The 10606-nt window shown below is 42.3% G+C and overlaps 1 protein-coding gene across 1 annotated transcript in view; it reads left to right on the top strand.

Moving 5' to 3' along the window:
* Positions 1-510: 510 nt before the first annotated feature.
* Positions 511-10606, top strand: part of LOC136443671 (protein amalgam-like) — a 33623-nt gene continuing 23527 nt past the window's right edge. Inside the window, exon 1 of the mRNA XM_066440993.1 lies at positions 511-982. Within this exon, the coding sequence (XP_066297090.1) occupies positions 916-982 (67 nt within the window). The 5' untranslated portion in view covers positions 511-915. The remainder of the gene's footprint in view (positions 983-10606) is intronic.

Raw genomic sequence — 10606 nt, 5'->3', positions numbered from 1 at the left:
TACATGTAGTTATTCCGGAAATGAAATCGTAAGCAACGAACGGAATTCTGACGCAACGTTGATCAAGCATCCAAAAGATACTATGTTTAATTTTGCTGTAACTATAAACTCGACATGCCTAATAATACATTGTAACGGAAGTGCCATGTGTTATTAGGGTCAAACGGTGTCGACTTGCTGTTGACAGTTGACTTTGCCACTGATTATTTGATAGGCACAAACAATTCATTAACCAGGCCCAGACTCCCGCGTATGCACATTGCGCTCTGGTTACGTCCCCTACGAGAGTTGCTCAGATGGTAGCGGCCAGACTTGGCAGCCAACGGCGGCCCTACGGCAGGCAGTAGTGTGAAGTGGTACACTCCTCTCGGCGCTGTCCCTAGTGCTGATCTCTCTGCTGTGGTTACGTGGTGCGTTCGCTAATGACTGCTTCCAACCATCAAACACTTTTAACATTTCGTGCAACCACGCTGAGAGGTCTTTTCCGGTGCTGTCAACCTCAAGGCCCTTTGTGTAACAACGCGATGTAATAGTTTATCAACTGCCGAACATTTTAGGGCTAACGTGTGCTCAGAACTGCCTTGCGGGGTTTTGTCGTACCGCGGGACTGTAAATAATTAGCGGCATGCACGCGAGCAGATCCACTAATCATGCGGGGATGAAAAGTCGGGAAACGCGCTGACACCACGACTGGCTTGGTTACAAACCGATTTTCCGTGCCGGTACGTGCGGGACTGCTACTACCGACTGGGAGGCAGGGAAGAACAACACGTCCACGGCCCGCTACCCAAGAGGCGTCAGCATTCGCACGAAAATTACCCATCTGCTAGACGTTTTTCCGGTGTCTGTGGTTTTGTGTGTGTGTTTGTGTGACCACACAGTGAGGTGTGTAACCACAGCACTTTAGACAAGCAAATGGCGTGCCAAGCAACAGTTCTGTACGTGATTTGCGGTTTACTCATCATTTTGCTCCAAAATAGAGGTAAGTTGCTTTTTACCGTCCATTTCCTTTTGAGATAGACCATTTATGACAACGTTCCTATTTCCTTCTACCTTTCTCTGTTTCAATGGTTTGTAACGCGAGCTCAATGTCGTTATGCCAGAGCCCATTCAAGATCGCTAAGCTGGTGGATTTTCTTCACACTAACATCCCACTTTTCAGCCTATGCCGTTTATTATTCCCACAAATACAATCTCACGTGTAGGCCAATAATTCTCGCCGCGCATTTTTGACTACCCGTGCAATAATTGTATAGAAGAGCCCGTATTATGTGGTCATAAAAGAGGAAAATGTTATACGAAGAGACATCTTTGTAGTGTAGATCGGCATTACCCTAATGTACGTCCTCATCGTTTGGGACCACACTGGTTGGATTCCGCGCTTTTGAAGTGGTGCTATGGGGAGCGCAACGAGGGCATTGTGGTGTAAAATTCGATGCGACTTTTGACTATTGAGACACATCAAATAGCACATAAAAGGTAATGCATCACGGCATTTTGCCTACACTTCAATACTCCGATCCCGGCGATCGCTCATGGCATGGTGTCAGGACACACGGGCGCGGTCGGTATGGGTCGTGCAACATACACCAATGGATATGGACATCTCTAATAGATAGAGGTATGCATTGCTGAAAATGCATCGCGAACAGTATTGATCTGGTCAAGTGAAGGGCGCCAGATTGTACGGATGATTCAAAGGGCTGTCCAAGAAAATATTGACTGACCTTGGCAAAAACAGCTTGTATCTCATCGTCGGCATATTTAGAATGATTTCTTTAGTATCGTCTTTTCTAAGAGATAACTTTGCATATTACCTCCGCGAAGGAGGTTCGCCTCCAACAGGGGGTACTGTTTTTGGTTGCTTCTGTGCGTTGTTACCTATAACTCAAGATCCTTTTGATAGATTTGTATGAATTTAGGTATTTAGGCTATTCTAACGATTAAAACAAACATGTGGCGTCGTGTGGGGTAATGGATAGAACATTCGACTGTCAAACAATGGGACCCTGTTTGGGGAAAGCCACACTCCGCGCACGTAAAAGACCCCGCCACACCTTTCGAAAAGGAGTAGGGGCATGCCCCGGTGTGAGATGGTCCAAAACCTACAGTCCTATGACCGCATATGGGTTCGCCCTCAGTAATTATAATAGCCTCCGGCTAGTTGGGCAACCCTGGCATGTACATGCTAAACCGATAAATAGATGAATAAATGAAAATAAAACAAACGTGACGATTTGGTACCCTAGCAGTGTTTTCAGATACTGCAGTATTTTATAAAACTTTGTGGCCATCTCGCCTCTCCAACGCTATTAACGTACCTAATTACATCGTGGATAACTCGATTACGATTTGAAATATGAAAAGCTTCCATCCGCGGGGAGAACATTAACAGTTGTATGAAATATTAATGTCATACAAATGTTATGGCTTACAGAAACGCAGGAAATTCATTCACCACAACGAGGACGTACGTAGAGTAAATTTGTAAAATTACGCTTGTTTTCCTGCCGTATGTTTTAAGCATGAGCATAGTTAAAAAGCATCCATTAGATTGCACGAGACCTCTTTATGGTTGTGGGCTTTTGAACGGAATTTAATGCTAGCAATAAAAATATCCTGCCACGCATAAATCTACACTGCGTTTTGCGTCCCAGATCAAGAAGTTTAGAAAATGATGTTTATTGTCAAACTCATACCCTACGGCTCAAACTCATAACCATACATTATCTATTAATTGCAAAGGTATATAAAGATACGATAAAGGTAACAACAAGTCTAGTCTAAAGATCTAGCTGGTGTTTCTACGTACAAAACTTAAATTTGACTTCTTATTTTACGGTAGTGGCTAATTAATAGTCCTACGTTTTAAATGATAAGTGAGTTTTGTGATTCTAGTAAAATGTGATTTTTTTTCTCGGAGAGATTTTTTAGAAGTGTTTCAAAAAGCTTCTTTCTTTCAGCCTTTTACAATGAGGCCATTTGCAAATAAAATGTATTTCATCTTCATCTTTCATTGAATCCGCAATGACAGAAACTCACAATCACTGTTAGACAGAGCCAGTAGCTTGTAACCTGACTTCAAAAAGATGTTTGACTTCTGCTCTCCTCTGATCACGTCCGCCCGTTATTTCAGAAGACTTCCCAATCTATCATCTTACACGCAAGCTTCGATTTCCGCTGTCATCTCCGGTACAGCCGGCAATGTCCACTTCAACGGATGGGACAGGAGCACAATGGACATTTTTATGTTTACCTTCACGGAAAGGAAATATATTTTTTGCCCCGTTTCTTTTTCTTCTTCCTCTTCTTCTGCAAACAAATAAGGTCAATAACCTGGGCCAGAAAGCTGTCGTCATGGTCACTGGTAAAGTAGCAGTGGTGTCTGATTACATTATGTAGCAAGTGGCAGGACAGAGCTGGAGGGGCTGGTCACTATATAGTATATACATTATGAATGTGTTTGAGTGAGAAGTGACAGAATGGTAGTTTGTTAGGGTAGCCTATGTGTAAATATTGCTTTTTTGCTTGCAAATGTTGCATTTATGGTCTTGAATGCATTTCTGAATGTCCGTCTCTGCTAAAATTTCCACATTTTAGTTTTATCTTTAGACTACTCTTCAACAGTTATATGAAAAATTGATTTTTTTCATTATACAATTTCTCTTTATAGAATCTTAACGCTTGTCAACCGTAGTTTCAAATTCACCGTCCAAAAACCTCATAATATGCCCTCGTACCCACTTCTTTTTGGACAGCCCTAAATTTGTTGGCCTTGTTAATGATGATAGCCCTGTTTGTATGGTAAAACTCGAGTAATCTTCACCTAGATTAGCTCAGTAAAGTCGCCATTGGAAGTCTGCATTTCAGTACTAGTTGGTGCGGAAATGGCCGGATATTGGCTACAATATGTACGGAAATAGGGCATCGGAACCGGGGTTGTTTCAATTTGAAGAATAATGTATAAGGCCGGCGTCTTCAAGGACGCACGTCCAAGATCTATTATTCATCCGAAGGATCCTATTCTGGCCAAACTTTCTAAAGGGGGGGCCTTCATCGGTCTGTTGGTTCGTTAGCTGTTGTGGTTTGATACGATGGTGATTTTTCGAGGATTACATTGCAAGGTCTTCAGCCAATAGTTTGCTTACAGCTTGATTGGATCAAGCTATTCAGCCGAATCCCCCTCACAAATAACTTGCCATGGAATGCGTATAAGCCTAGAAAATCATGACTCTCTTTAACATGTATTTATGCAAACGGTATCCAAGCGGCGGCAATGGTATAATAGTGACAGTTTCTAGACTCTTGCACGTCGTTATCGGTTCGTTTTTTCAGCCATACTCAGACAAATGGCGCCGAACGTACTCATTTACCAGACTTCAAAACTGCTCCATTTCCGACGGGGTAAACCCTTCTCTTTCGGCCGGGCAGTTTTCGGACCGTACAAAGCACGTAAACGCGTGCACAAATCGAGATTTGATGTTGGAAAGACTACTTTGACGTATGTCCAGCTTTAAGTTATATGTGACACTTGGTTTTCTGAGGCCTCAAGCCACGAAAAAAGTGTCCGTTTGATGGTGATTCTGGCACTTTCGTATGTTGTCGGCTCTTCCTTATACTTTGTAAAGTAGTGGATCGACTGCTTAACAGATGCGAATTCTCTCTTGAAGATTTCAAACTGCAAAACATTGCTTTCTTGTTTTTTGCTAATTTTGCCGGCGTTGTGTTACAGTATATTCCAGCTGCAATGGGAATGAAAATGCCTCATTGTAGAGCAGTGCGCATGCGCCAAGCAGGTACTGTAATGGTTACAAATACTCCAAAAGGTCTCTGAAAATTGCACCGCTTATCACAAAATGTAGAAGCCTCTAAATAGGTGTTAAAAAACTCATTTACAATCTAGAGTGATTTTTACTGTCTTCAAATAGACACAGTCATGCAATACTACTCAAAGTGGTCCATTTGTCAGAGCAATTTTCTAGTAATATAATTGCCCTTGACTTTCAACACGACATCAAAGAGGTGTCTTTTCTCCGGAGACTTCAACACAAGCGTTTTTGATTACTTTAAAACCCGTGTTCCACCTGGCGTGCTTAACGTATTGTCTTTCCCTGTTTTCGCTCGGCGGCCTTTGAAGATGACGGCGTTTTAAGGCGTCAATGTTGATGCTATCACCCCGCACGCACAACTTGTTACTTTCGGCGTTATCAAGGGCAGATCCGTTAGATGAGCAGTTGAGTGGGACAGAGATCGTACATACCTCGTACAGTAGCGTCGAAATCCCAATCAAAGGTTTTACTTTTTCCACATCATATCATTTTACTTTATTTCATTCTATCTTATTCACGTTTATTCTAGGATCGGGCAAAGGCAAAACTAAAAGCCAAGATGAAAATTATTTACCTTATCGTATTCTGTTTTATTTTGCCTTATCTTAATTCATTTTATCTTATCCTATTTTTCAATATCTTATTGTATACTATGTTATTTCATTTTACTGTATGTTATTACCTACATGAAATGTCATGGAGGTTATATTTTTTTGTGTGTGTATATCATGATAATGTTTATCTGTGTATGTGTATGTGTGTGTGTTTGTGTGTATGTGTGTGAATGTACGTATGTATGTATGTATGTGTGTGTGTGTGTGTGTATGTGTATGTATATGATATATTTATCTGTGTATGTATGTGTTTTTTTGTGTGTGCTTATGCTTCTGTGTGATACTGTGTGTATGAATCCGTTCATATACTCAGCCAAAACTGCGGGTCCAAGTCAATTTCTTCCCGCCCGATGCCCCTGGACCACTGGGCTTCCCGAGTCTCGCTAATGACTACCGCCGCACGGCAGTAATGTGTCCCAGCGGTGTACAGACCAGGCGGTCACTTCACAGCCACGCTGCTTCCGTACCCTACAAACGCACCGTCGTGATCTTCATACTGATTAGTTGAACTAATGAGGACCGGGGCTCTCAGCTAATCGGTCCCAAGTGGCCATTGGTCTGTTATTTGTTTCGCATAGCCGTCAGCCCGTCTTTAGACGTAACGCACCAGTTGTGCACTGTAGCAGTAAGTACAAGCTGCCCAATGCGTAAGACCAGACCAACCGCTGTAGTGCTCAACAAAATCTGATCATTTCCAGTTTTTGTCACAACCTACCAACACACTAAATGTGAAACCGATTCATTCAGAGGTTCTTGAGTGATCTTTTTGACCAACAGACATACAAACACACACACACACATACACACAGAAACATACGATACATACGTATGATACTACACACACGTTCAAAAACACACCACAACAAAACCGAGCATAAACTACACTTTTTCTCAATAATAGTTTCCACCAAAGTCCTAGTAGCATCCAAGCATCTAATATCTCTTTAACATTGTCCTTACTTTGATGAAAAACTTTCTCACGCCTGAACCCCAGCTTGTTCATCATTTGTTTGTATTGCATACCCGGTAAACCGCCTCCAGGCGTAACACACCAGGTTTGTACTGAAGAGTACAAGCTGCATATCCGGACAGATTTATATGATCCACACACACCGGGAAGGACCCCTACTCTTTTCGATAAGCGTGTTGGGTTCTTTAACGTGGTGTGGCTCTCCTCAAACACGGGACCTCCATTTAACGTCCTATCCGAGGGACGTCCCTAATTACCGAAGCTAGGTACTCATTTTCATCTGAGTAAAGTGGAGAAAGTAGTGTTAAGTGCCTTTCCCAAGGGCACAACGTCAACGGGACAAATCAGGGAACCCCCGATTCGAACCCAGTATCTCTGGGTTCTGGGGCCAAACACCCTGCCACTGCGCCACCGCGACGCCATCATAAATGGAGAAGCCCGAAGCTGGAGGCGTTACGCAGCTCCCCGCTGTGACTGGGATTAACGTAAACGTTTACCTTCTGAACACTTGGATGCACGTGAAGTAAAAACAGTCTAATGAGGCGTAGCTTCACGAGATGAAAGCCAGAAATCACTCCAAACATCTTGGAACACGTCGTGTACGATGCCTACCAAGCGTATGTAACTAATTCCAACAGGTTGTTTTTTGGACCAGAAATAGGGTGCGGTTGACAAGCCAAAACCCGATAGAAATTCTAAAATTTATGGATTATGCTAGATGTTGTATGCTAGAACAATACGTTCCGCATACTTTCAAACTGAAATTCAGAATTATCTTTATTATGGGCCGGTAAGATATTAGCTTTCTTTAATCTTGTTCCTTACAGCAATATGAAAAGTAAGAGTCATATCTGTGGCGTCGCGGTGGCGCAGTGGCAGGGTGTTTGGTCCCAGAACCCAGAGGTACTGAGTTCGAATCCGGGGTTCCCTGATTTGTCCCGTTGACGTTGTGCCCTTAGGAAAGGCACTTAGCACGACTTTCCTTACTTCACTCAGGTGTAAATGAGTACCTAGCTTCGGTTAGCGACGTCCCTCAGATAGGACTTTAAATGGAGGTCCCATGTTTGAGGAGAGCCACACCTCGAGCACCCACCGCACTTATCGACAAGATTAGGGGTCCTTCCCGGTGTGAGTACTAGTGGTTCAAAAGTTGCAGTCCTATGGCCGCACATGGGGCAATTGTCGTATAGAGTTAGCGCCAAATGGCGGCTGCTTCAGACCCTTGCGATCTAGCCCCGCCAATTGTGCGCTCCTCGCAATTCAGCCCCTGTCTGCGAAGAGAAAGTAGACGGCCCACTCAATAATAATAATAATAATAATAACAATAATGATAATAATATGGACACTACACGTTGGTCTTTGTCCAAAACAATTTCAATATATTTTTATGTTTCATTGAGATCTATCGCATTTTATTGAAGGATGGACATGATATGTGCTTACATCAACCTTTTCAAGATGTTAACTCAGGGACCAGGCAGTAAGGTTTGATTCACTCCCACAGGGATAGGTCCCGACTCTTTTCGATACGTTTGGTGGGTTCTTTAAAGGCAACCTAAGCAATATCAGGGCGTTGAAAGTCGTATTTTCAAAATTCATTTTTTTTTAGTGACTTCTATCCATAGTAAGTTTGAATAATACTATCTCATTGCATATCGACCATCATGGAGCGAAAATCTGAGCATTTGGGGGCCAGCCATTATTTCAAATCTTCTGAACATGCACAATTCTGACTGATTAGTCCCGAACGCTTGCGGACAATCAATCACGTACATTGTGACGTCATGCGACAGAAAACGGTAGCGGCTATATTCTGGGCTGATTTTTGGGTGGTACCAATAAAGGAAACACCCCCTTCTGCGACTTGTTTCTGCACACTTTTTAAACGCCCAGGGTATGAAATAATGGTGCAAATGCGATGATATGGGGAAGTAAATGTCAATTTCATACGCCTTATAGCTTATCCAGAATACTTCCAGCTTTACCCCCTGAAATCGCTTAGGGCACCTTTATTTAAGTGTCATCCTCGTCGACGTCTCTAATCGATGCTTGGTACTCATTTTCACCTTACTCGAGTGAAAAAAAAATGTTCGTAAAAAGTTTCTTTCCCAAGTTCACAACATTGGCGCCTGCTTGGGGTTCGAACCCAGAACCTTCAGATTCTATTTCAGCCACTCTAACGATAATGCCCCTCACCACCTACCTTTGGTCTTTTCAAGTCTCCAGCCAGCTCAGCTGTAGAAATGGATACCAACTTGTGCACCTGAGACCTTGAAAGATAGATTACAGTGTCATCGCTACCGGGAAGTTGGAGGATAATGGGCAAGGCGATGTATCAAAGCTGGCCTCCGCGAACAAAGATCAGAAGGGATTCGGTCTCGGGAGAGACTGGCTCTTTCGTAGCCAATGCATCACTGAGCACATGATTTACAAGCGCAAACTTTAACAGACACGAAGTATTCTCTCTCTCTCTCTCTCTCTCTCTCTCTCTCTCCTCTCTCTCTCTCTCTCTCTCTCTCTCTCTCTCTGTCTTTCTCTCTCTCTCTCTATCTCTCTGTCTTTCTCTCTCTCTGTGTCTTTCTCTCTCTCTCTGTGTCTTTCTCCCTCTCTCTGTGTGTCTTTCTCTCTCTCTCTCTCTCTCTCTGTGTCTTTCTCTCTCTCTCTCTCTCTCTCTCTTTCTCTCTCTCTCTCTCTCTCTCTCTCCAATTTTACGTCTTTTACTCCCCATGATATGGGGGTTGGACGTGCTTGCACATGGATGGGGGAGCCCAAGAACTTCTCAACAAGTACAAGTCTTTTCTGTAGCAAGATGCCCTTCCAAAATTTCAAGAATACCTATCTTTGGCAATGTTCTACGTGTTCTATATATATATATATATATATATATATATATATATATATATATATATATATATATATATATATATATATATATATATATATATATATATATATATATATATATATATATATATATATATATATATATATATATATATATATATATATATATACGTACAACACATATATATATATATGATAACTATACAATGTACATATATATATATATGATAACTATACAATATATATCTACGTACAACATATATATATATATGATAACTATACAATGATGTCTGAATGCTAGCAATGGCTCTGCCACATTCGTTGTTGGTCGTTGTACGATTTATATGCCGCAACATTTTTAAGCAGGCTGTGACAGAACCAACCGCCGACAAAAATCCTAGACAGCGTTTTCCGTACAAAGCCAGCCGACCTTTACACGACTATGCCCCAACAATGCCCTCAGATTGTAATCGTACGACGATCTCACGACAACGAAATCTTCTTTTTTATCCAATCAATAAATAGTCATCACCGTCAGCCAGCTGATGGACCTGGTCGTGCCTAACCCTCAGACCTTTGCCATTTCATACGCAGCTGTATTGGACAAGCCATTAGGTGTCAGATATCTCCACATGTGCACTCTGGGCTTATCCCTAAGTCCACATTAACCTTTGTATCCACGCATAGTAACGACGGCTAAGCACTTTCGGGGGGTCGCCTCAAATGTTCCTGCAGTTTCAAATGTGATATTTTGCCTGTTGGACGTCTACATTTGGCTGTTAAATTCATCTACGTGCTACATATTCGTTAATGTCTAATATCACAGCACAACTAAGGTTTTTTCCTCATCAAATACAAGACATAGTTCTAGGTAAATGCGGTTGACGGTTGTCATGATCTGCAGGGCTACACCATAATGACTGGGATTGTTTGCAGATATAAAATAACTTTTGGGACGAAACGAAAGATGTCATTACGAAGTTGCCCCCTTTTTCATCTCCATAAGAGAAAAAGGACTCTCAACAAAATGTTTTCTCCCGGGAACGAACATTGAAGTCATCGATAGCTTGATGATTTATGCGGCAATCAAGTACTTGCCATTTCCCTCTCGCCGTCTTTTGAGCGTCACCAAAAGAAACAGGCGATAGTCTCGTTAGGTTCAGGTTGTGGAGGACGTACTTTTGTGTATAGTGGTTATCAGTCTGCTGCAGCTCTCCGTGCTTTTGAAGTGAGGGACGCGGCTGCTCACGACGCCGCTCAGCTGTCAACCTCGCCTCGCTCAATAGCCGCCATCATTTCTAAAACCTGACAAATGAAGGAAGTGCCCACGACTCTTTTGAGGAAAATGT

Source organism: Branchiostoma lanceolatum, chromosome 10 (assembly GCF_035083965.1).
Source record: "Branchiostoma lanceolatum isolate klBraLanc5 chromosome 10, klBraLanc5.hap2, whole genome shotgun sequence".
Classification (NCBI taxonomy): domain Eukaryota; kingdom Metazoa; phylum Chordata; class Leptocardii; order Amphioxiformes; family Branchiostomatidae; genus Branchiostoma; species Branchiostoma lanceolatum.
This window is presented reverse-complemented; position numbering and strand designations above follow the sequence as displayed.